Source organism: Culex pipiens, chromosome 2, assembly GCF_016801865.2.
Source record: "Culex pipiens pallens isolate TS chromosome 2, TS_CPP_V2, whole genome shotgun sequence".
NCBI lineage: Eukaryota > Metazoa > Arthropoda > Insecta > Diptera > Culicidae > Culex > Culex pipiens.
In genome coordinates, this window is record NC_068938.1 from 101,481,188 (window position 1) to 101,507,814 (window position 26,627).

The following is a 26,627-nucleotide window of genomic DNA, read 5'->3' on the forward strand; positions in this document are numbered from 1 at the left end:
ATATTTTTCTCTGGTTCGCAGCACTCTTGAGTACGGGATACAAATTTGGGCTCCCCGACAAATTGGAGACACTAACCTGTTTGAAAGAGTCCAAAAAACTGCCACTTGGATTATTCTGGGCTTCCAATTGAACATCCGGCAAGGTTGCTTCACTACGAAGAAAGGCTGCATTTTCTGAGAATGGACAAGCTCTCGCGGCGCATCTCTTTCTTGAGGAGGCTATTTATGTTCGACGTTGTCAACGGGGTCACCGATTGTGAAGCATTGAAAGCATTACTTCCAGCCAACACACTGTCTAGGACCCTAAGGGACGCGGAGTTTATTCGTCTCCCAAACGATGGCTGGAGAAGCTTCTACAATCCATTTTATGAATGTTGTAAATGTTTCAATGTTGTATCCGACAAATATTTCCATGGAATGACAAAGTTAAATTTTAAGCATAGGATTAAGCGTTTAATTTAAATTCAGTCTGTAAAGACGGTGCTTCATAAATAATCAGAGGCGACTCGTGCCCGAATGAAGTACCTGTTCAATGTTAAAACATTTTTTACAACCTTTTTTCTTTCCAATGGTTTTTATTTTTACGTTTTATTATTTTTATACTATTATAATTTTTTGTTTATGCAAATAATTAATTAAAATTATGATTAAGACTTTTTTATCTCGTTAAAATGTATATTTAAGACTCAATCATTAGCGTGGGGAATGTGGAAAAATAGAGCAAATGCTCTGCCATCCTTATCGAAATTCAAGGGAAGTTATTGAATATTATACTGAATTTTAAAAGTATTCATCAGGATGTTCAGAAAAAAAAACATATCCTTGACAAAAGAAAACTGTTTGTTGGGCTTTTTAAAGCTAACTTGGTTACTATTTAAAAATTAAATTGACATTTTACTTTATACTTTTTAGAACCAGGTCGTATCGCTTTTGATCCTTTGTCAAATTTTTAGAGAATTGAATTTACTCACTGTTATGTCCTCATGGTTTTGGAATTCAATTTCCGAATAAAAAGAAGGGCTTTTGATGTTAAAAACAAAACTATATTGACATGAACCCCAGATAATTAAAATATTTGTTTTTAGCATCAGTGAAAAAATGTTTTCAGAACAAATTCATGCTACAATATATGATAATAATATATACAAATAGAGTGAACCGGGACTACAGTCTGAATAAACACAGTCGTTTTTGGAGCATTTAATGGCATCAAATCTTAAACTTTTTAGGACTGCATCCGCTTCAAATAGAACCATCCGAAAAATAAAATAACGATCATGGTTGAATCTACTCAGTAGCACAGCACCTTTGATATTTTGCAAAACAAGGTGCCTAAATCCTTTCCCTGATCTACTGTCATAATTCTTCTAATGTGTCCCGATTCTGGAAAAAGCACAGTACTTTTTTCTTTCAATTGTTTCAATTCAATCTATCAATCACACTATCTAAACTTAACATTACATCACTTTCCAGTAGAGCAAGAATCCACTAGTAACCAAGAAGATCGAAGAGGTTCAACGCGCGCAGTTGAACATTCCAGTTCTAAAACAAGCCATCACCAGTCTGCGCAAAACAGCCTGATGCCTAAAAGTGCGCCAAATATAGAGCAATATGAGAGTGGAGACATTTTTGAAAGGCCAATTAGCCTACAAGAATGCTACGGTTTGCCGAGGCAGCGTGCGCTCCTGGATTGGCAAAAACAATGGGACGACGACGCCAAGGGACGTTGGATGTATTCCATACGACCTAAGGTGCAAAGAAAAGCCTGGTTCAAGGGAATGGACTTGACGCGTGGATTCATCAGAACGATGTCCCGCCTTATGTCGAACCATTACTCGTCCAAGGCTCATCTTTACCGTATCAACATGAGTGATACAAACTTATGCGACTGTGGGCAGGGTTATCAGGACATCGACCATCTCGTATGGGCGTGTCCAGATCACCAGGCTCACAGAATTAAGTTGAAAGATACCCTCAGGGCCCGAGGAAGACCACCAGAAATCCCGATGCGAGACGCGTTATCTCAACTAGACCTTGATGTTCTCTATCCGATCTATCAGTTCCTCGTAGATTCCAAAATATCCATTTAGTTTTCTTCCAGTTAGTTTTCCTTCAGTTAGTTTTCCTTCAGTTAGTATAACTCGCCTTCACACAAAGCCGTCGTTTCTGGATTGCACCGGAAGCAAAGCAAGAACGCCCCAGCAGCTGGACACCGAGTTGCGGCTGAGGACAAAACGCAAAGGCCAGAAGAGCCAACCAAGACCCCTACACAATCCCCCTTCCCATCCCACGCCTTGTCTTTAACATCAATCCCTTCCCTACTAACCCCGAGTAGGCCGCGGGTAATCGGCTCCCCTCCCACTAACATTTACACACAAGATCCTCTGTAATTATTAAGTCAAATGTAATTACAAAAGCCGACTCGGTCCTAACCAGGTCCCAGTACCGAAAAGGACCTAATAAAAATAATTTTATGAAAAAAAAAAAAAAAATAGAGCAATATCTGTCGTGCTCTCGCGCTCTCTCATTTATTCATGCTCTCAACGTGCTGTCAACGCGCTGGATTGTTTACCTTTTGCATGCAGCTCCCTGGAGAGCTGAGCGAGCTAAGTCGACTAGGGGCTGGGGGTGGCATTTCGCTCTCTCCCAAAAATGCTGTCAGTTCACGCTCTCAGATTGAACCAGATTTACCAACACATCGATACTGCCGCTGCGTATGAATAGGAAGCTCTTTACATGTGTTGATTTTTTTCTGTATGGAGATTTTTTCCCCGACGTTCAAAGGGTCGGTGTTGAACGCGACGAGCATTTGCGCGTGGCCCGCTAGGCTGGCTCGCTTTAGTATTGGTGGGTTGTAAAGAGAGGTAAAGAGTAAAGGGTGGCGGGCCAAAGCTTGATTGATTTTGTTAGCGTATATTCGAACAAAAATTTTAATTGTATGTTGCTGGTTTAAAAAGCACCACGGCACATAAATAAAAAAAAAATATCCGCTTGAAATCGGCTACCTGTTCAATGAACAGGTTGAACAGGTGGACGAGTCGCCTCTGTAAATAATAAAATAATAAATAAAAATATTTTGAATGTGAGCAATTCTCTACGAACTCGATCTTTTTTTTTTTTCATTTTTCATTTTTGTAATTTTTAATCCGGCTGAAACTTTTCTGGTGCCAACGGTATGCCCAAAGAAGCCATTTTGCATCATTAGTTTGTCCATATAATTTTCCATACAAATTTGGCAGCTGTCCATACAAAAATGATATATAAAAATTTAAAAATCTGTATCTCTTGAAGGATTTTTTTGATCGATTTGGTGTTTGGGCAAAGTTGTAGGACTACACTGAAAAAATATGATACACGGTAAAAAAAATTTGTGGTTTTTAATTTCACTTTTGTAACTAAAACTTGAGCATGAGCATGAGCATGAGCATGGTTGACTGCCAATGAGCTGCTACTCCGTTATTGACAGATCAGCTGAAGTTAAACAATGAATCAAAAATGATCAGTGGGAGCCAACCATCCGTTCACTGTTTAACCTCTGAAGATCCCTACTTTATTAGTCAATACCGGCGCCCTCCCAAGAAGCCTGCAGTTCAACGAAAGGGTGGAATGTTAGTCCGATAGTTGAAGTTGCAGACTCATCAAGCACATAGTTTTTCGCTATATACTTGTTGATACCGCATGAGACCGTTGAATCCACAGCATCTCCTTCGAGCATCACGTGATTAATTTTTTTTTTTGGTTAGTAGGATAAGGTATTGGTTTTTCGATGCCTCCCGAGCTACGACGCTATGGGGAGGACTTTCATAACAGACCCGTCGGCGAGCCTTCCGAGCAACGATGCTATGGGAAGGTCTTTCTGGTTAACACACAAAATCACTCACACATAGTTATTTTGCTCCACTTTTAACTCGACTATCCAAATTGTCAGTGCGTCTTTCATCATTATATAGAAATGGCTTTTTCACAGCAAAAAAATAAAACCTTGTTCGAAAAATTTAAGCACAATCCACCCGACGCCGTGCCTTCCGATCAACGATGAAGGGCTTTGAAAATCACAAAACAATTAATTAAGTTTACAAAAGCACAACAAAAACACCAATTACTCAACGAAAAAGACAAAAATAATTCAGTAAGGCAAGTGCGTGGCCTCACCGCCCGCAATCGACTGAAGTACTAAACACAATTAACACCCAGTTACTTTGGAACACAATTAATACGACAAACTCAACCGGCGGCGTGCCCTCCGATCAACGATGATAAAGGAAGGACTGATTTACGACCACGCGCTCCCTTTACAAATTATGCACTAACCCCATACGAACAGCGACACAAAAGCACACCAAAAAATTAACCTGAATAATCACGACTTTGCGTCCCCACTTCCAGCGCACCAATCTCACTTTTGTAACTAAAACTTGATGTACAAAAAAAAAACTTTTTTTTCATTTTCTGATACCTATGTTTTAGAGGACATTTGCCCACTTTTGAAAAACAAACATTGGAAAGCTTAGAATGCTCTATATTTTCTTTTTTTGAAATTGGATAATGGAGCCTTAATCGAATGGCTTCATCAAATTGAATTTTGCGCAATTGAAAACTTTACATGCAATTTTCTCAATATAAATGCGATTAAATTTTGATTTAAAACGTACCTGACGCATGGTGGCAGGTAAACATGGGATGATGTGCTTGTTCGTTTTTTTGGCAAAATGCATCTCGTGGTAGGTAAATTCTGCAACTGCAAGCTTAAAAGCGTTACTTAATCCACCTTTAGGTGGTTGGTGCCTTCCTCGCATTTATAAAGTGATTACACTACACAGCCTCAAAAATGGGATTGTCAGATCTTCAATCTTTTGAACGCGTTGGAAAGTTCTTTCAAATACCTTTCTAACAATATATAGCATGACGAGATTTCTTACAAAACCACCCTTTTTACAACTTCCGGACTTTTGTTAAAACCGATTTTTTAGCATAACTGTTGAAATACTTTACAAAACTTAATAATATTAACTAGGGTCTTGTGGGACCCCAAGACGGATCGAATGAGACCAAAACGGTCCAAATCGGTCCAGCCAGTCCGGAGATAATCGTGTACATATTTTTCGGTGCACGAACTTACAGACATACACACGCACAGACATTTGTTCAGAATTTGATTCTGAGTCGAAAGGTATACGTGAAGGTGGGTCTACGAGCTCAAATTAAGAAATTAATTTTTTGAGTGATTTTATAGAGAGAGATTTCAATTCGGCCAACATTCGAAAAATGGATTCTTATGTAAAATCGTCTGAGGAACACGATGGTGACGTTTAATTCAAAATTTAAGCGCATGTATATTGAGAAAATTGCGTGTAAAATTTTAAATTGCGCAAAATTTGTCAAAGTTTGATTCCAATCGAAAATCTGCCATTCGCCATTCGATTCAGCGTCCAATTTCCTTTCAATTTTTGCTCTATCATTTTTTGTTTCCGAGATATGGCCATTTGAAAAAAAGAGGTTTTTTGAAAAAATGACAAACATTGCAAAACTTTGGGGCGATGCCAAAAATGAAGGAGTGGTCCAAATTCAAAATTGGGATTATTACCTACATGTTTTGATATTATCAATAGCTCCACAAAATTGTACTTCTTTGTGTAAAATCAGGCGAAATGACACTTTCGTATAATGGGGTTTATGTGAATCAACTTACCCTGCTTCAGCACGTTCAGCCAGCTGTTGACGATCTTTTTGTGGTGCGCTCGCCGCTGGAGGCACCACGCCGACAGTTGCTGGATGCTGTCCTGGGTATCCTTGAGGTCCCGCAACCGCTGCTCGAAGCCGGGCACATCAAACTCTCCTGCGGCCGCGGCCCCAGCTCCTGCAGCAGCCGACACCGACAGTGTCGCCGTCTTGGACATGATTCTTCCTTCGGGGATATTTCTACCAGCTTTCTTCCGGAAGTTTCAAACACATCATACGGTTATCACTGTGGATCGATGATTAAGTTGGTTCCGTTTAAAAAGTTTCCGCCCCAGGTTCTGGTTCAAGGCCACCCCAAAGCGGGAAACTTGCACAAGTTGTCACCACTCCTTCTTCCTACTCCTCCTCCTGTCAGGGACAGCAAAATGTAAACAGAACGGTCTCCAATGGTCACACTCCCAACAGCCACTCCCCTTTCACGGAGTCCGGATCGCCCAGATTCTAGCCCTTCCACCGACGGCGGCCACGGATGACACTGGCCACACACCACGTTGGTCCACCCGAAAATTGAGAGCCCCTTCGAAAGTAACGCGGCAAATTTGGGAAGAACACACACGCACACTTCCGAGCTTCTTCGCGACCGCGACCGACGTCAAAGATGAAAACAAAAATGGTTTCACCCACTTTGGGACCGCTTTTCGCACAGGATATTCACTCCGATTCGCACCACCCGATGGACCGTACCCGGCGGAAGTGGTGCCGCACCGAATCAACCGGAATCTCGCGACAATTTGCACGATTTTTGCGAAAGATTTTTTGTGATTTGAGGCAAAAATCGGATTTGATGAAAATGCTACGGCCAGCTGTCAAAACTCTCGTTAGTTGAGTGCAAAACTGCAGGAAAACGGAGATGGCGCGCGGGAGGAGAAATTCTTGCAGTGTGTTAAGAAACCCTGGTGGCGGATTGTTGACACAGAGCGCGCGAAAGATTGTGAGGCGCAAGCACGTGTTCAGAACTTTTTTGAAAAAAAAAATCGGTAGAAAGTACAAAACTTTTGGGTCATAAGAGCAATTCTCTCAGATTTCGGTCATTCGATTTTTTTTGTATTTTTTAATCCGGCTGAAACTTTGTTGGTGCCTTCGGTATGCCCAAAGAAGCTATTTTGCATCATTAGTTTGTCCATATAAATTTCAGCTGTCCATATAAAAATGATTAGGGTTAGTGAAATTTCACGATTTCGCGGACAGCGTGAAATCCGCGAAATTTGGCTTTTTCCACGAAATCCCGTGAAATTTTATGTTTAGGTGAAAATGTAACGATTTTTCATAAAATAACTTATCAAACTTAAAAAGGAATAAAAATAATGTTATGAACTGCTGTAGAATTAAGCGAGTGAATACCCTGGTTTTATTACTAATATAGGGTAAATGATTTTTGACGGTTTCGTAGACGGCGTGAAATTCGTGAAATTTATCAATTTTCTCGAATCATTGAATGCAAATATGGGCAAAAAAATAAAAAATATAAATATTGAATTAACAAGCCATAGTATCAACATTTGCATGGAAAAAGTGCTTTAAAATGCATTTTACACTACACTCAACCCCCGGTGGTTGGTCACTTTTTCGTTTGACAATTTTTTAGTTTGTACCCCGTTGGTTGGTCAAAGTCAAACTAAAAAGTGACGAACTGTCACTTTTTACACGGCTCTTACGCACACTATCGAAACAAACGTTTGGTAGTGAGTGTGAACTCCGTGTAAAAGGGGTGTCAAACTAAAACGTGAAAGATTTTTAAATCAACCCAAACATTCTTAAAACGATCCCAAACATTCTCAAAATGGAATGAAAAACGCAGGGGAATGAATTTTAAATTTATTTCAGTTGAACCATTGAAATTTTTAAGTTTTTCGAAAAAATATTTTTTTTTTGTCCCCTGATTTTTCGAGCCAACTTCGAAAGGAGGGGAGGGGGGGGAGACAAAAACTTTTAATTAAATTTGTACCAGCCTAACAACTTAATAAATATTTCATCCAAAAAGAAAAGAAATTTTATTAGATTTCAATTAACCTTCGGGAAGTCGCGTGTTTTCGCATTTCTTACAAGTGCCCTTACAAACTGTGTACAAAGTACACGTACGCGACCTCCGGTGGGTTAAAAAGCTTGATTATATATGTGTGTCAAGTTGATATGAACCATTTGAAGAAATGTTGAGATTTTTGAGTTTTTTAGAAACTAACAAAATTTAGTAATACAGTAGTTGTTCGGTAACTGGGCTGAACAAAAAATATCGAGGGGACCACCGATGCATAGTATTTTCCAGATGAAATATAAAAATAAAAGTTACTCAAATTTATTTACAATGCATACTTTTCATTTTTCTTTAATTGTAACTTGAAATTAAACAAAAGTTTGAAACAAGTTTTTTTATTTATTGAATATGATTTTTGCATCCATTAACCCCTCGGTCATTTTGGTTTGTTTTGGTTTTTTGACGTTTGTCTGCTTTTTAACTGGGCTACGGCCCAGTTATCGAGCGCCCAGTTAAAAAGCAACCCAGTTAAACAACGCCCAGTTACCGAACAACTACTGTATTTTCATTCGCTGTATTAAAAATTTAAGTGCTATTTTATTTTAAAGGTATAGTTTTGAAAGAAATTCAAAGAATCAAGCTTTGTTTTATTCAAAATAAAATTAAGAGTATTTTTTTATCTTTGGGATCATATTTTAAAAATATAACAATTTTTTTTGGGCCCGTTTTAACGATATTTGTTTATTTGGGTGGATGATTCCCTTGAAAGTTAAAAAATACTTCTTTTTTGTTTTCTCTTCTAATTGAGAAAAAAAATCGATTTTGTTAAAAATTATATTATTTTTGCAAAATGTTTATAAATTAAGTTTTTGACAAATGAGCTAAAACCCTTAAAACATATGTTTAATTGGCTAAATGACGCAGAAAATTCAATTTATTTTACTCATTTTGACTGGACAAATCTAGCTTTGATATTAAATTCAATAAAATGTAAAATGTTATAACAGAAGCAAATTAGCGAAAACATTTGAGCTTTGTTAGTTGAATATTAAAAGAGCAGTTCAGTAAATGAGAATACGCGTGCCCTACACTTTGTTTCAAAATATATATAGAGCCCATCCAAAAACCAGGAGTTTTTTTTTAAATTGGAAGAATTTTTTTGTCGCATTCAAATTTAGTAAAGATTTTTTTACATAATAATACATAATGAAAAATAAAAAATAGTTTCTGTGATTTAAACATAGGATTTTCAGAGTTATTTTAACATTTTTCAAGTTCCGCGAAATTTGCGTGAAATTTGGTGTTTTGAAATTGAGGTCCCCGTGAAATTTGCAATTTTCGAGCGTGAAAAATCACTAAGCCTAAAAATGATATATGCAGCAATTGGGTACTAAAGCCCTATGTCAATTTTCATGTACAACGGTAAAAAACACGATTAAAAACCATTTCTAATCCCTTTTTTTCATTTTAATGCAAATTTTTTTTTTTACTAGACAACATTTTTTCGATGGATCAACTATGGTCCCTTTGGAACGAGCTGTCAAGTAGGAGCTTTTCTGTCAAGAAGGACCACGAGGTTAATTTTTCAAAATTGATTTAAAAATTTATTTTAAACTCTTTGGGGTCATACAAAGGGTCATTGTGCTCAGAAAAATAAGCTTTTTCGCTGTAAACAATAATATCAGCAATCTAAGCTTCATTTTAGGACCCAATTCCCCACGAAAACAGCATGATTCGAAAAAAAGTCAAATTTTTGCTGGGGGATCCTTGGCCGAAATAATTAGACCCGTATTTTTTTTTTGGCCATTAGGGTGACCTACGCCGTGTTAGGGTGGTCCGAAAAATGGCAATTTTCGTCGATTTTCGCAAAAAAACACTTTTTTCAAAAAGTCATATCTCCGCGCCAATTCATCCGATTTTAGCTGTCCTAGACGCAAAAGAAAGGTGATTAGTTTGGCTATTTGGGAAAAATAGTAAGAAGTTTCAAAAATCTAGCTTAACATTTGAAAAGGTAGAATGAAAACATAAAATGCTGTTTTGAAGATCTCGGGACCAAAGAGCCTATGTCTGAAAATATTTTTATCGGATTCCTCGGAAAATTTCACATAAAATATCAAAAAATGGTGAAGTTATGTTTTCGATACTCTGAAATACGATTTTTTGAAAATAAAAACTGGATTTTTCGACGCGCCACGCGCAAAAATGGGAAAATGACGGAAACGGGAAAAAATCGACTTTTCACTAAAACTGTGATAACTTTAAAATTTCAGCGATGACCTATACATGTCTGGGTACCAAAGTTTTCGTAATTAATAGAAGCAACTTTTTGTACCATAACATCTACAGGTAATCGCTGAAAATTTAAAGTTCGAAAATCGACGAAAATTGCCATTTTTCGGACCACCCTAACACGGCGTAGGTCACCCTAATGGCCAAACAAAAAAATACGGGTCTAATTATTTCGGCCAAGGATCCCCCAGAAAAAAATTGAGCTCGATCGGAGAACTTTTTTTTCGAATCATGCTGTTTTCGTGGGGAATTGCTGTATGAAAATTCAAAAATCTGTATCTTTTGAAGGATTTTTTTATCGATTCGGTGTCTTGGGCAAAGTTGTAGGTATTGATAAAGACTACACTGAAAAAAAATGATACACGGTAAAAATAATGGTGATTTTTAAGTTAACTTTTTGTCGCTAAAATTTGATTTGCAAAAAAAAACAACTTTTTTTTTTTGATATGTTAAAATGCCAACTTTTCAGAAATTTGCAGGTTGTGCAAAAAATCTTTGACCGAGTTATGAATTTTTTAATCAATACCGATTTTTTCAAATAATCGAAACATGGGTCGCAACAATTTTTCAACTTCATTTTTCGATGTAAAATCAAATCTGCAATCAAAAAGTACTTGAGTGAAATTTTTAAAAAGTGCACCGTTTTCAATTCATGTCCATTTTTAGGTAACTTTTTTGAAAATAGTCGCAGTTTTCCATTTTTTTTAAATTAGTGCACATGTTTGCCAACTTTTGAAAAAAATATTTTTGAAAAGCTGAGAAAATTCTCTATATTTTGATTTTTGGAACTTTGTTGTTCCGACCCTTAGTTGCTGAGATATTGCCATGCAAAGGCTTAAAAAAGCAGGAAAATTGATGTTTTCTAAGTCTCACCCAAACAACCCACCATATTCTAACGTCGGTATCTCAGCAACTAATGGTCCGATTTTCAATGTTAAATTATGAAACATTCGTGAAATTTTCCGATCTTTTCGAAAACAAAATTTTCATTTTTTTAAATCAAGACTAACATTTCAAAAGAGCGCAATATTGAAAGTTTGGCCCTTCTGAAACGTTAGTCTTGATTTGAAAATTTATAATACATAATATCAAAAAGCCGAAATTCGCTGTTAAAAGTTCAAAACCAGAGTTTTTTTTGAAAAGGACCGATAAACTATTGTCTTTCATATGTTTATAGGACCTAATAAAAAAAAACTCGAGAAAAGTCTATCTATGGCTCCAAATTCGACATGAAACAGACCAACTACAGACTTTTTCCAAGGAACATGCAGACCTCCCATAAAATAATCCGGCAACGCTGCTGATTGCTCGCGTTATCGCTGCAATCCGCCGCATGGGTCTACGTTTGTAAACAACAAAAAAACCTCTCTCGCGGATCGCAGGAAGAGAGAGTGAGCAAGAAACGTCAAAATCAAACCAAACTGCCGCGAACCGCGATCGTTTCGAAACTTGACCGGTTGCTTGAGAAATTTCCTTGGAAAATTATCTTTGTTTTACGTTCGTGTTGTTGAAGTTTTATTTTTGTTAAACGTTGAGCAATCGCACACCAACCCAGCCAACATGGTGTACGAAATAATCTCATGCGCCCGGGACACCCAGCTGCATACATTTCCGGGGTTGGATCAGCTCGGTTCGAGTCCGCACGTAAACAACAATGGAAGCGATTGCCACTTTTTCTCGACCAAACTGTTCCTGCGGGCCAACAAGAACTGGGGCGTCGAGATGATGCGCATCAAGGACGTGGACGGAAAACGTATGCAGCGAGATTTTCTTAAATTAATTAGATCTTTTTAACGATTGAACTCTTCCAGCGACCTTGGCCTGCGTCAAGAAGATCTCGATGGACAACCTGTACTGCGCGGCTTGCCCAAAGACAGACCGGGAGGAGTTTGCCATGGGGCTTACGTCCGGCGCGATCCGGTTGATGAACTACAAAAAGTCAACCTACACGAAGCGCTTCGAGGCGGACAAGATCGCCAACGGGGTCACGTTCCTGGACTTTAGCGCAACCGATGACTTTCTGGCAGCAGTGTACGAAAGTGGAACGGTCAGCTTGTACGGTATGAAGACAAGCAGCCGGGTGGCCACAATGAGCTTCGATAAACAGTGAGTCTTATTTTTTAATTGAGATTTTATAAAATCTTTTATTTTCAAACTACATTACTTCAACCAACATTTTTGATCAATCTGTCTTTATTCTGCTTGAAAAACGACTGCAGATCCGTGAGCCACGCCTTGTTATCCTTCGATACGGGTCCCTGTTTGCCCTTCAGGGCGTTTTCCACGGCTGCCTGCACACGGTTGATGTCGCCAATCTGTTTTTGGGCTGGCTGTGCGGCGAACGCAACGGCCACCATCGCCAACGCGGCAAACACAAATAGGAGCTTCATTCTGGGTTGAATGTTTTTGCTTTTGAGGATTTCTTCGCACAAACTACTGTCGATGCACGGATCGTACTGAGATTTTATAAGTCTGGGCGGTTCGAGGTCGACAGATGGTTTACAATTTTTGTCGCGTCATTATTGAATTAAATTTGAAAAAAGTTTGTGTAACCAACACTTTTGCATGGTCTTATATATCAAACGTATTTCTAGAATGCTTTTCATATTGTTAAGTATCTATTAAAAAGTACGCCAATAATTAAACAATTTTCAACGCTTATTAAATAATTGGTTTGTGAAGCTAAATAATCATCTTTAAAAAAAAATCAAATCGTCGCGTCATGCATGCGGGCATTTTTGAGCAAGTGTTTGAACAGATGGTTTTTTCGTGGTGATTTTCCACCATTCGGAAACATCTCGAACAAACTTCTTTAGTCACGTAGAGCGACATTTAAAAAAATGAGGAGTGTTTCAAATTATTTCTTGGTTAAGATTAAATTTACTTTAAGCAATGCTCTCTCGTTGTTACGTATCGTTGAGCTCCGATTTGGTTGCAATCATGAAATGCACTCATTCCAAATTTGAGCCCTGTAAGAAAAGGGAAGTGATCGGCTATTTTTTTTTACTTTTTCTTAAACTAGTGCACATATATTGCAGGCCAAGGATTGATACCTAAGAGCAAAGGCACTGACCTTGTTGCGTGCTCTTCGGTTGACATCCAGGTAAGGAACATCCTGGAAGGAGCGCAACTAACTACATCCGTAGTTCTGTTAGATCATTCGAATTATCTTGATCAGAACAGTACAGCTCTGGTTCCTTGCAAGTGTCCTATTTCTTACCTCCACGTTGCCTTGGTTTAGTCATCATGATGACAAGGTGTAACCTAGCTAGTGATCTGTAGAAACGGCTCGTAAACCTTTGACCACCGCGGGTCAGAGTCGAGACGGCTAAAAGAAAGGGGCGCGACAATGTGGAAAAGGGAAAAAAATTGTGATTTTAGACGGTATTGTTTTGATTCGCAGTATGTTGAGTCAACTCCTGTGGATGTACCTAAAAAATCACAGAACGGGGTTTCTGTTCTTTTCATTCTCAGCTATCACCTATCTATTTTCTGTTTTTTTTTTTTCGCTGCTTTTCTAACACGGCTTCTGTTTATTATCCTCCATTTGATTTCGATTTTACTTTTGAGCTACCTATTTAATTCTCTTATTTCTCAACGCTTTTCCACTCTATTTTACCAATTGATGCTGCTGTAACAAACTGTCTGCTTTCCCTTAATTTGGCAGCGATGTCAATCATGTGCCTTTTCTTTATTTATCTTTTTTAATAATTTTCCATCTGCCCTATAAATTGCCCTCAATACAATCTAAGCTTGTTTGTTACCTCTATTTATTAACAATTGTTTATTTCTTTATCTTTTTCATAAATTACTATCTTTCTTGTACTATTGATTCTTTAAATGCCGTCATTGGGGGTGACATTGGGTCTGGGGGGGTGAGATTGGGACAAAGTATTTTTTTACGGATTTTACCATTTCTCAGGTACTTCTCAATGAAACTAAATTCTGTTAAAAGGGTTGTGCAAGGGACATCTTAAGATGACTTTGCTGAAAAAATCTCGTTCCTAGAACAAATCCTGTCATTTTAGCAGCTGTCTAAAGTTGAGGTACGTTTTTGGCCAAAAATGACCTCTCGAAAAATCAACTTTTTAAAATTTTTGTTGGAATTGATCATAAAGTACCCAAATGTTTGAAAATCTCTACTTCAAACATTTTAGCATGTCAATACGATTCCCTCGAACAAGAAACACTGTTGGATGACTTGTTTTTACCATATCTTTGTATTTAGGCATCATTTTAGTTTCATTTGACCCAATGTCACCCCTCTAAGGGTGAGATTGGGTCAATTTTCAAACGATTGCCACTTGAGGTAGAGTCCATCAATTTACACCATATTTTGGGAAAATGTTAGTAAACTATCTAAGAACAATTCTACGATAAAAGATTTTCGATGTTATTTAAATTGTTTTTGTTATTAAGAAATTACGAGAGGTGTATCGTTTTTTGACCCATAGTCACCCCCACTGACGGTAGTATATCATTGTTTTCAATCTTCACCCTTTTCTTGAAACAAGTGAGGTTCGAGCCCTTTGTCAATTTATGGAACGATTAAAGAATTAACACAAATACTACTATTGTACTTTGGCTTATTTATTTATAAAATGCTTAGGATCGAAAAATTGTAACAACACACCGCGACAGAAGAAATTGCAACAGATAAACATGATTCAACACTAGGAAAGATTTCAGGAGAAAACAATACACATTAATTAACAATAAGATTTTGAATTTAAAGCTATAAATAATACATTTTTCGCTTAAATAAATGTTGATAGGCACACTATAAATGGTTAGGCGCTTATACTTACATCAAACTCTACGCAATGTACCACCTCCGGAACGAGTTCAAACGCGTAACCGGAACAGGTGCGAATGCCTGGCACGAACACTCAAAGCGTGTTCTAGCGTGTTGCAGGTACTGACTCAGAGCAAGGGTGAGATGTAGGTGTTAGGGCAGTGCGTGTTCGTCGGGAACTTGGTGCATAAGATCGGTCAAGGCCCGTTCTTACACTGAAAATTGCGACGAGACGTTTTAGACGAGTTTTGAACACGCTGCATCTTTTTATAGGAGCAAGTTAGCACCATACTCTCTTCGGGAAAGTTGTAGAACACATTACATAGCAACCGAATATGAACCCGGTTTGAATATAGCGTGAAACGTGGTTTTTTAAAATATCAAAATAAAAAAAAGGGTTTTCTTATACAAATTTATATGGAAAATTGAATCGCTTTGCGCAAAGAGGGGACTCAACCAATCGTTCCCAAACTTTAGGGAGTTGTTTAGGACCCCAATAGGAACTGAAAAGTTGCTCTGCTCACTAAATTTGAACAATTTTATTTTTTTCCATACAACCATATTATACCCAACCATCCTTTCATCAATTTCTCTTTTCAGGACCACCAAGGTGCGTTTCCACCCCACCAAACGGTTCCTGCTGTCGGTAGCCTCGTACAACGGTTCCGTCATGCTGTACGACACGCAAACCAAGAAGATCGCCTTCAACCAGCAGGACGCCCACGGCGCTCCCTGTCGGGACATTGCCATGACCGCCACCAATCCGGATGTGATCTATTCCGCGGGGTACGACAACGTGATCAACATCTTCGACACGCGTAAGAAAATCACGGCGTCGCAGATTCGCTCCAACTACCCGTTCGAATCGCTGGCGATCTCCGAATGTGGGGGCTATTTTTGCGCGGGAAATTTAAAGGGCTTCATTTACGGGTACGATATGCGGAATCTGGCGGAACCCATTAATACTTGCAAGGTGCACGATAGCATCGTGAACAGCCTTGTGTTTGTGCCGAAGCCGGTCGAAGCTCGGGAAGGGAACAGTCGTCGGGTGAGCTTCGAGCCCTCACGGGCTTCGCTCACGGCTGCTGAGGTTGTTCCGGTTAAGACGCCTGTCGCTTCGCCGGTTCCGGTGCAGGTCAAAACCGAACACGACAGTTTCATGGGTGAGATTGATCAGTTCTTGCAACGGCGTGACTCGATGGATTACATGTCTCGGCTGAGCACTTCTTCGCGGTTGAGCTCGGACTCTCGAAGCAGCATCAACATGGGAGGAGGTAATAATTTGATGGGTTACTTGGATGACCTGTCCGATGGAAACTTGGACCTCGATCAACTAGAGGCAGCTCAAACGAGTCTGGAAGAAAGCAACATCAATGTCAATCGGCTGCTCAAAAGAACCACGATCAAAAAGCAACCCGCCGTGGATCGAACCCACCGTTCGACGGTCAACCTCGAAAACATCCGAGAAGAGTCCGACGTTGACAGCAGTCGCGCCCTGGTTGAAATCCCATCCGACCCCAACATCGAATCTCTCAAACAAACCTCCAATGGAACCTCCAAAAGGATTTCCCTTCGGCGCTCAACCGATCTAGAGAACAAGGAAAACCAGCACGGCACAACAATGGACAAAAGCTCCACCCCACAACCGGATGCGAACCCCACCTTCAACTGGGACACCCCAAAAGCCCCCCAACCCGCAACCACCGTACCCACTTCCGACGGTCCCATGTCCGCCTCGGTTCAGGCCGGATTCGCCGAGCTCAAGCTAGAAATCGCGAACCTTCGCAGCGAACTGCGCGAAGAGATGAAGGAGCACTTCTTCCAGAACAAAATCGACCGCAAATACACGGCCCAGGCCACGCGCAGCAACGTCTGGATGGGCTCGTTCAACCTGTGGCAGGAGACGCAAAAGAAGCTCGAGCGCATCGACGAGGTGACCCAGTCCGGGTTCGGTCTGCTGCTGACAAACGACGAGTTTACGCAGCGCTTTATGGCCCTGCAGAAGGAGAACGAGGCGCTGAAGCGGCGGCTGGCCGAGCTGGAGAAAAGATCGACGACGATGGGCGGGGGAGGAGTAGGAGGAAGAAAAAGTAAGTAGAGTGGGATGTGAAATTTTGGGTTTTATTTATTGTCGCGAAAGCCACCGAGTGGCGGGCGAGATTCATATTTTTATTACTGCATTTGTTTTATGAGATAATACACGGAGAAGATTAATTTTTGTAAGCCAAATTCTTTGATTTGATTGAAAATTTGAGAAATTTCATGAACTTCAAGGTAGGGTTTTGTTCGCTGAGCTGTCCATAAACGGGAACGAATCGCCCGACATGTTTTTCATTAAAATGCCATCGTCGGAATCACTGTCATCCTGAAAAGGAAAAAAAATGTTCGAATAACTTGACCAGGAGCAAAAGCCAGAAACATTCTTTTGGTTTCGATAGCTTCGAAACCTCATCGAATACAACTCAATCTAAAATCGTCAACGACTCAATGACTGCATTGACCTCGCTCACTCACTTTCTTACTCATTCAATCACACACTAAATTACTCACTCACTTACTTACCTTCCCATGCACGTACTCAGTTACTGAACAACTACTTAATTTCTCACTTACACGCAGAAAAATATTTTGTAGAATCAGCCTGTACGAGGTTTGATTCAACAAAATTTTTGTTGAATATAATCAACGCCGATTTTGCGTTGAAACAAACCTTGATTTTCTCAAATCCACAAAAATCTTTTGTTGTTTTGAAAAAGTTGCTTTGACGTTTAGCGTTGATTCAACAAAAATCTTGATTTTCAAATCAACAAAACGTTTTGTTGATTCAAATATGCCTTATTTTTCTGCGTGTACATTCTCAATCATTCAACCACAAGCTCACTCACTCATTCACTTACTTATCGCTCACTCAATTATTTATCACTTACTACTCACTCAGTTGCTCATTGTGGATGGTCTCTGACATAGAAAATTGTACGTGGTGAATTTGAATTCAATACAAAACAGAACACATCAAATTTACCACGTCCCGAGCAGACGGAAATAACTTGAGAATATTTTTTTTTTGTTATTTGAAAATATTAGGCCAATAACATTTTATGTTATTTATAACAAGATTTGTTTTTGTTGAGTTGAAGACTGCGCGCAATCAAGTAGGCACTGTGTGCCGGCAGCTTGGTTACTTTATTAGTTGAATAAACTTTCTACCGATTGGACGTGTTTTATAATCCACTGCGTTCTCATTACTCTAACAAGAGGTTATGGGCCCGGACGTGCGCGAAGACTAGCGGAAGATGTCCGATCGGAATTACGGGATCGAACGGCTTGTCGGCTGGGAGAACTGGGCCGATTGGAAGTTTGCGGTCCAAACCCACCTCGAAGTTGAAGACCTGTGGGATGCCGTCGAACCGAAGGTGAAGGCGGATGGAACGGTGGAAGCGGTCGACCCGGCCAAGAGCAAGCTTGCGCGAGGGAAGATCATCCAGTTCCTGGAACCGGTAAACTATTACCATGTACGCGAAGCGAAGACGGCACAAGAAGCTTGGAAGAACCTGGTCGACGCGTTCGAGGAGAGCGGACTCACGCGGGAGGTCGGATTGCTGCACAAGCTTATCAGGACCGATCTGGACAGCTGCGGAACGATGGAAATCTACGCGAACCAGATCATCTCGGCGTGCCACCAGCTGAAAAGCATCGGATTCCCGATTCCAGACAGGTTCGTAGGAGCGTTACTGTTGGCGGGGCTACCGGACCGGTTCAAGCCCATGGTGATGGCGCTCAAGAACTCCGGAATGGCGATCACGGGGGACTCCGTGAAGACGATTCTGCTGCAGGAGGAGGACGAGCTGTTGCCAGGTGAAAAAACTTTCGTTGCTAAGCGGCGAGTCAACAAGCCAGGTGGTTACCGACGCAACACCCAAACAGCGGGCGGTTTCCATGGCGACGACCAAACAGCGAGCAGCTCTCGTAGCAACCACGGATCGCGAAAAAGTTTGCCGCGGAACCTGGAGCTGCTGGAGGACGTGCGGGACAGGAGCGGAACGGTTGTAGCTGCCAACAAGGAGTCGATGGAGATCCAGGCATGCGGAACGGCCACGCTCTTTCCGTCGTGTTTCAATGGTGAGGAACCTGTTCCGGTAAGCGATGTGCACTTTGTCCCCGATCTTTCGACAAATTTGCTGTCGATCGCACAAATCGTACGGAAGGGCAACACGGTGCTGTTCAACGCGGACGGCTGCATTATCCGGAACGCTGATGGCGGCGTCGTTGCGACCGGTGTGATCGAAGATGACCTGTTCAAGGTGGACCAGCGTAAGAACAAGGCGCTGGCGTGTTCGCGCGTAGAGACCCTCGAGACTTGGCACAAGCGCCTGGGTCACCTGAACGTGAGCAGCATCAAGAAACTGGCCAACGGTGTAGCCAGCGGTGTGCAGATCAGCGGAGACGGCATGGACGATTGCCAGATTTGCCCGATGGGGAAACAAGCTCGACTGCCGTTCTGCAAGAGTGGTTCCCGCGCCGAGGAGTTGCTTGAGGTAATTCATTCCGATATTGCTGGTCCGATGGAGCTGCCGTCCCTCGGCGGTTGTCGGTATTACGTTTCGTTTATCGACGACAAGTCCCGACGAGCGTTTGTGTACTTTCTCAAGACCAAGTCGGAGGACGAAGTACTGGCTTGCTTCAAGGAATTCCATGTCCTGGCGGAGCGCCAGACAGGCCGGAAGTTGAAGACGTTGCGTACGGACAACGGCAAAGAGTACGTCAACAAGGGCTTCCGGGAGTACTTGAAGCGGATGGGCATCCGACACCAGACCACCAACGACTACACTCCAGAGCAGAACGGGATGGCCGAACGCTTCAACCGGACAGCGGTCGAGAGAGGGCGCTGCATGTTGTTCGAGGCCAAGCTACCGAAACCGTTCTGGGCCGAGGCGGTGGCATCAACGAAGGCTTGGGCGAGAAAGCGGCTGTCACGAAGAAGAAAACGGGAGGTAATTTCCCTTGACTTCGGTACAACTCCGAAGGTTGATGCCGCGCAGCAGCCTGGACTGGTTCCGCCGGAACCGGTTGCCGTTGAGGAGGAGCAGCCTCTCGATGTTGATGATGTCCTCGAAGATGACGGCTACGAAGAGCCTGTGGTGGAAGCTGTGGTCCCTGGGCCTAGGACTGATGCTGTGGTCGATGACCAAGTAGCTGGCAGTAGTTCCACCATGACCAACGTGCTCCCTCCGCAAAACATTTCCAAACCACCCGGGTCAGGGGTGTTGGGGCGCAGCGGTCGGGAGCACATCCTTCCAGGCAAGTACAAAGACTTTATCGTTTCTGGCAAAGGTCTACCCGTGTCCACCATTTCTCAGACACTCGGAGACGATTCGAGCGACTCCAGCGAATACGATGATGCCGACGATGTTGAGTTTGGAGGGCTAGCAGCTGGCTACCGAGACGATCCACTTGCGGAGCCGCGGACCTACGCGGAGGCGATGGCGTCGCCGGACGCGGAGCGCTGGAAGCAAGCGATGGTCGACGAACTTGAGTCGATCAAGGCCAACGAGACGTGGACCCTCGTCGACCTGCCTCCGGGTCGGAAGGCTGTTGGCTCGAAATGGGTCTACAAAATCAAGCGGGACGCGGATGGTCGCGTGTTGCGGTTCAAGGCACGGTTGGTTGCACAAGGATTCAGCCAGCAATACGGGACCGACTACGACGAGGTGTTCGCGCCGGTGGTGCGACAAACGACCTTTCGCGCGCTGATGGCAGTTGCTGCGAAGAAACGCATGACCGTGAAGCAGTACGACATCAAGACCGCCTTCCTGTACGGCGATCTTGAGGAGGAGATTTACATGCGTCAGCCACGCGGATTCGAAGGCGCCTAAGGCAAGGTGTGCAAGCTGAAGAAGAGCCTGTACGGACTGAAGCAGGCGGCGCGGTCCTGGAATCAGAAGCTTCACGATGCCTTGAAGCGGCAAGGATTCGAGCGGTGTGTGGCGGACACGTGCCTGTATCGCAAGCGACGAGCTGGGCGTTGGTGCTACGTTCTTGTGTACGTGGACGACTTGATTGTGGCGAGCGAAGATCCGAAGATGATCGAGGCCTTGGCTGGAGCGCTGCAGCAAAACTTCGAGATGAGCGTGCTGGGAGACATCCGGTTCTACCTCGGCATGGAGATCGAGAAGAACGCACAAGGTGACTACTTCCTGAGCCAACGGAAGTACATCGGAGAGGTCGTCGAGTCGAGCGGACTTGCGGACGCAAAGGTGTCCACTGTTCCCCTGGATCCGGGGTACATCAAGCGCGAGTCGGAGGAGGAGCCTCTTCCGGACAACAAGGAGTACCAGAAGTTGGTTGGGAAGCTGCTGTACATTGCCGTCAATACGAGGCCGGACATCTCGGCGGCGGTGTCCATCTTGAGCCGCAAGACCAGCAGGCCAACGCAGGACGACTGGAACGAGCTGAAGCGGGTCGTGAGGTATCTGAAAGGAACCAAAGATTACCGATTGCGACTGAGCCAGAACGGAACCGACAGCGGGATCGTTGGATTCTGCGACGCCGACTGGGCGGAGAACCGAGAGGACCGGAAATCCAACAGCGGGTTCGTGTTCAAGGTCAACGGCGGAACGGTGAGCTGGGCATGCAGGAAGCAGAGCTGTGTGTCACTATCAACCGCCGAGGCCGAGTTTGTATCGCTTTCCGAAGCGGTGCAGGAGGCGCTGTGGCTGAAGGTGCTTCTGCGAGAGCTGAACGACGAGCAGCAAGTCGTTATCCAGGAAGACAACCAAAGCTGCCTGAAGATGTTGTCTGCCGAGAAGTTCAGCAACAGGACGAAGCACATTGCCACGCGATTCCACTTCACGAAGGACCAGATCGAGAAGGGGGAGGTAAGCTGCGTTTACTGTCCAACGGAGGACATGGTGGCGGACCTTCTCACGAAGCCACTAGCCAGGATCAGGACGGAGAAGCTGGCTGGGATGATCGGCTTGACCGCAGCAGTCTAGGAGGAGTGTTGAGTTGAAGACTGCGCGCAATCAAGTACACAGAAAAAAAAATGATGGTAATATTCATCAGGAAATGGTGACAGATTTTGTGGCAAAAAAATGATTAATTTTACACCAGAAAATGATGAATTTTCATCAGTTTTTGATGAATATTCATCAGGTTCACATTTTTACACATTTTTTATGTAATATTACTCAAAAAAAAGGTAATATTCAACCTACCAAATTTTCAACATTCCGAAATTCAACTTTTTTTTTCTGTGTAGGCACTGTGTGCCGGCAGCTTGGTTACTTTATTAGTTGAATAAACTTTCTACCGATTGGACGTGTTTTATAATCCACTGCGTTCTCATTACTCTAACAAGAGTTTTTCGTCGTTTTGATTTTTTTGTTATTAGATTGTTATTGTAATAACAGATTAATAAATTTTTTTGTTATTCTTCGAATAATTATTTCCTGGGCAAACGGTAATAACAAAATTCATGCCATTTCAATAACAAATACTGTTAAAATAACAAAAAGTGTTATGGAATCTTCTTGAAAAAATAAGTGTTTAATAACAGTTAATGTTATCATAACAAAATTTGTTATTGGTCTGCTATTGGTTGAAAGCCAAAACAACTTTGGAATAACATTTTTTGTTATGGAAGAATACCTCCAACTGTTATTGGGATGTTCGGATTAGTTGTTAAAATAAAAAAAAATAATTACAAAGATTTGTTCGAAGAATAATTAAAAGTGTTAGGGGCAGGGGGACAGAATGGTCCGCCTAAGTAAAATGTACCGAAAACCTTAAAAAAACTTACAAATTTATGAATCCAGTGTAGTAGGCTTAGGCTTTAGGATGGTCCCTTCAATGTTGTATACTTGGTTGATAAAAATTTTCAGCTTAAAACTATTTTTGATGAAATTTAAAAAAATGTGTTTTTCGACTACTTTTTCCAGGGTGCGGGGCAGAATGGACCACCCTGCGGGGCAGAATGGGCCACCTTAGAAAACAAGCCATTTCGTCTAATACAACGTCGAAGGGTGATAAGAAATGACTTAAGTAACCTTTCCAACATAGTTTCCATGAAGTTTGATCACTTTTATAAAAATAGTCACTTAACAAAACAATTTTTTTTGAAAATAGTGTAAATATATCGAAATAAGACACTATTTTTACAAATAAGCGTCAAAACAATTAAAAAATCAACTAATGTTGCATTAAACGTGATTTGTGAAGCTACCAGGAGTGAAATAATCCATTTAGCTCAAATTTCGCAACTTTTGATTGTTTTTATAAGGCAGGAAAAGGGTGGTCCATTCTGCCCCCAAGTGGATTTTAATTTAACACTTCCACCACCAAGCCTCTAAATGATTTGAAGGTTCCGTTGTTGTTTGATTACCTTTGTAATAGCTCCTGGTAACATTATAAACATTGAACAAACTTTTTCAAACAATCTAACTTTCGAGAAAGCTTATTTAAGAACCTCGAAATAAACAACATTTGCGTGGTTTTTCAATAAATTTACATTTTTGCTCATAATTCGAAAAATACAATGAATTCAAACGTCGTTTTCGGTATGGTGATGTTATTTGACGTCCTTTATAAGACCCTTGCCTTACAGTTGGTCTAAATCCATTCTAAAGCACAAAACCAAGGGTGGCCCATTCTGCCCCCATGGTCCATTATGCCCCCACTGCCCCTATTAGTCTGTTATTACAATAACAAACCAATAACAAGAAAATATATAACGACGAATAACAAATCTTGTTATAAATAACATAAAATGTTATTGGCCTAGTATTTTCAAACATCCAAAAATATTATTCCCAAGTTATTTCCGTCTGTTCGGGTTGTTATTATTTTTGTTATTTAAGCAACTGATCCGATCATCCCAATAACAGTTGGAGGTATTCTTCCATAACAAAAAATGTTGTTCCAAAGTTATTTCGGCTTTTAACCAATATCAGACCAATAACAAATTTTGTTATGATAAAATTAACTCTTATTAAACCCTTATGCAAAAATGGATTTTTCAAGAAGATTCTATAACACTTTCTATTATTTTAACAGTATTTGTTATTGAAATGGCATGAATTTTGTTATTACCGTCTGCCCGGGGTGGCTTCGTTACTTATGCAGCATTCCCGTCCACTCACCTCTCAAGCATGCAAAAACAAGAAAACACTATATGGAAAAACACAACCATACGTTCGCACTATAGGAACATAATTGAATCACACATAAGAATTAAAACAAATCAAGAAAAAACCTGACTGCGCGTCCCCACTGCCAGCGCACTATTGATGCCATTATTAGATCATAAAAATCACTTACTCAATGCACACAAACATGGAAACCTGGACTTTGCGTCCCCACTGCCAGTGTAAAGGTGAAAAGCTCGTAACCAAAACCAAAGGAACTTTTTAGACAAGTGTCGTTGCCAGGACCAGGTTCTTTTTATTTGAATTTGCTTCCGGTTGCGCGAAACGTAATAACGCGAGTTATTTTCCGAATTAGCCGGTGTAGTGGTGTAGGTGCAAGCGACAGGTGTAGGAGTCGTCTCCCTGGGTCCTGTCTCGGTGGAGTCGCTGGTAGGCAGTTGGACTCATAATCTAAAGGTCGTCATTTCGAATCCCGGGGTGGATGGAAGCTTAGGTGTAAAAAAAAGGTTTGCAATTGCCTCAATAATCAAGCCTTCGAACACCGAGTTTCGAGTAGGAATCTCACAATCGAGAACGCCAAGGCAATGCTGTAGAGCGAATAATTTAGAATTTAGATGTTCCGAATTGGTGCCCGTGTCCTTGTCCGTGCTTCTGGCCGTGTTTGTGTCCCTGGCCGTGTAGGTGCCTGTTTCTGCCCGTTTCCATGGCCGTGCTACTGACCGTGTGGAACGAAACAACCGGAACAAAATTCAAAATTTAAAGTCCAAGGCAACGACATCTGTAAACCACTCCAAAAGCATTTACAAAATGAGTAATGAATTCTTTAAGTTCGTTTACTACGTCACGATTTTCTTGTCTATTCTCATTCACTCAGCTGCCCATTGTCTCACTTATTCACTTGATTACTCACTTACTTATTTTCCCACTCACTCACTTACTCATCATTCGCTTACTTACTTACCCACTAACTAATTCATTCAATCACTCACTCACCCACTTTATCACTCAGTCACTCATTGGCTTACTGTCTCGCTCATTTACTCAGTCACACAAACACAAGAAACATTGTAAACTCGATATTATGTGCCAATGATCTGCAGGCTTTCCCTACCTCTTGACCGTGATATTCGGCCAACGATTCCATTTTCTCAAACTCTCTGTGCTGATCATCGCTCAAAAAGTGCTTCACATTCACCGCAACTTCATCCAGCTTTCGGGCACTGCAGCTCGGAGCGTTGACTAGTTCGGTCGCGTTCATGTCCCTGTTCGTTGCAACGTACCGTCCGTGCTCTTTATCGTAGTGCACAATATTCTTGAACCGATGACCCCACAAAATTTCACCCGGCATGTACGATGTTCTGGCTTCGTTCACCTGCCCGGTAATGTTGGTTCCACCACTGAGCGTGACCACAATTTCAAATTTGCTCTCGAGCAGATCTTTCGGCGTGAGATCGTACAGCGGACTTTGGGCGTCGATCACGTGGCAAACGGTCACCGGCCAAAACAGGAGGACACGGCCGTTGTTCTCCAGGCTCATGTGGCGTTCGTACTTTTCGATGATTTCTCCTTCGAGCGATCGATGGGACTGCAACATTACGACGTTGATCTTGGTCTCGATCGCGTGTTGATGCTTGGTGTCACAAATCCGGAAGACGAAGCACAGTCGACCATCGCGACGGCAAACGACCGCATGTTTGCTGAACTTCATGTTGGAGATCTTCTTGGGAGGTCGCACCATTTTGGCGTAAACAATTCCGACCATGGCGGCATCGATCACCAGGCCGACGATCAACTGTATCGTCAACAGCCCCAACGCTTCGGCACATTCCTCCGTCGGAGTCCACGTTCCGTATCCGGTACTAACTTGGGACTCGATGCTAAACAGTAGAAACTCCATAAAGGTGGTAGCACCCGCAACGCACGGTTGATCACCATCGCCCATCCGCTTGCCCGTTTCGGGGTCAAAGTTCAGATCACCATGGGCGTACGCCACCAAATACCAAAGAATCGCAAAAAAGAACCAGCTGACAGCGAAGCTGAGCACGAACGCAGCCAGCGTGTAGCGCCATTGTACCTCGACCTGTGTTCACACAGATTAAACTGTCTTAATCCTCTCTTTAAAAGATAAGCTTGATCGAACCTACCAACGTGTTCACGAGATCCTTCAGGAACTTCAACGATCGTTGAGGCAAATTGAGAAACTGCACGTTGCGTTCGCCCAACTTGTCAATGGTCCGTTTCCACGACGCAGCACGTGACTCCATGGTATGTGTGGTAGATCCTCGTCGGATCGCGGCTGATCTTCAACTGCCCGATGGCACTGATGAGAACGTCGTGAACCGACACACAACGTTTAATTCGATTATCTCACTGTTTTATCTACTAATCTCTCGAATTGCTCTTGCCTGGGTTGTTATCAGACGAGCAACGGTGGATCTTGGTTTGAAGAGTTGCTTCAAGGAAGATGAATTGTTTGGTCCTCAAGAGACTGATAACTGAAATCTGGTGAATCTTAAAAGATTTGCTGAGTTATCATCATGATTATTTTAATCACGACACGCAAAGCTAAGTTCTAATTCAAAAGCAAACAACGAGAACTACACTGCATCGAGCGTTCAATTAGTGCGAGATTAGCATAACCGGAGTGTTCTAAGTTTGGTTCTGACCGGATTTTGCGTTGCGTGGGAGT

At 42.0% G+C, this 26,627-nt stretch overlaps 3 protein-coding genes across 3 annotated transcripts in view; 1 reads left to right on the plus strand and 2 right to left on the minus strand.

The window, feature by feature from the left end:
* The window catches only part of LOC120413102 (uncharacterized), a 19,027-nt gene extending 12,465 nt beyond the window's left edge, over positions 1 to 6,562 (minus strand). The window contains exon 1 of the mRNA XM_052708766.1: positions 5,690 to 6,562. Within this exon, the coding sequence (XP_052564726.1) occupies positions 5,690 to 5,897 (208 nt within the window). The 5' untranslated portion in view covers positions 5,898 to 6,562. The remainder of the gene's footprint in view (positions 1 to 5,689) is intronic.
* Positions 6,563 to 11,401: 4,839 nt separating this feature from the next.
* On the plus strand, positions 11,402 to 17,018 carry LOC120431698 (uncharacterized). The gene is made up of 3 exons (XM_039596813.2): positions 11,402 to 11,753; positions 11,812 to 12,106; positions 15,396 to 17,018. The coding sequence occupies exons 1-3, from the start codon at positions 11,561 to 11,563 to the stop codon at positions 16,891 to 16,893; spliced, it is 1,986 nt and encodes a 661-aa protein (XP_039452747.1). The 5' UTR covers positions 11,402 to 11,560; the 3' UTR covers positions 16,894 to 17,018.
* LOC120431699 (ATP-sensitive inward rectifier potassium channel 8-like) lies at positions 16,944 to 26,408 on the minus strand. Its single transcript, XM_039596814.2, has 3 exons — positions 26,083 to 26,408; positions 25,050 to 26,018; positions 16,944 to 17,160 (listed from the first exon to the last, which is right to left on the minus strand). The coding sequence occupies exons 1-3, from the start codon at positions 26,200 to 26,202 to the stop codon at positions 17,065 to 17,067; spliced, it is 1,185 nt and encodes a 394-aa protein (XP_039452748.1). The 5' UTR covers positions 26,203 to 26,408; the 3' UTR covers positions 16,944 to 17,064.
* Between the last annotated feature and the right edge of the window lie 219 nt (positions 26,409 to 26,627).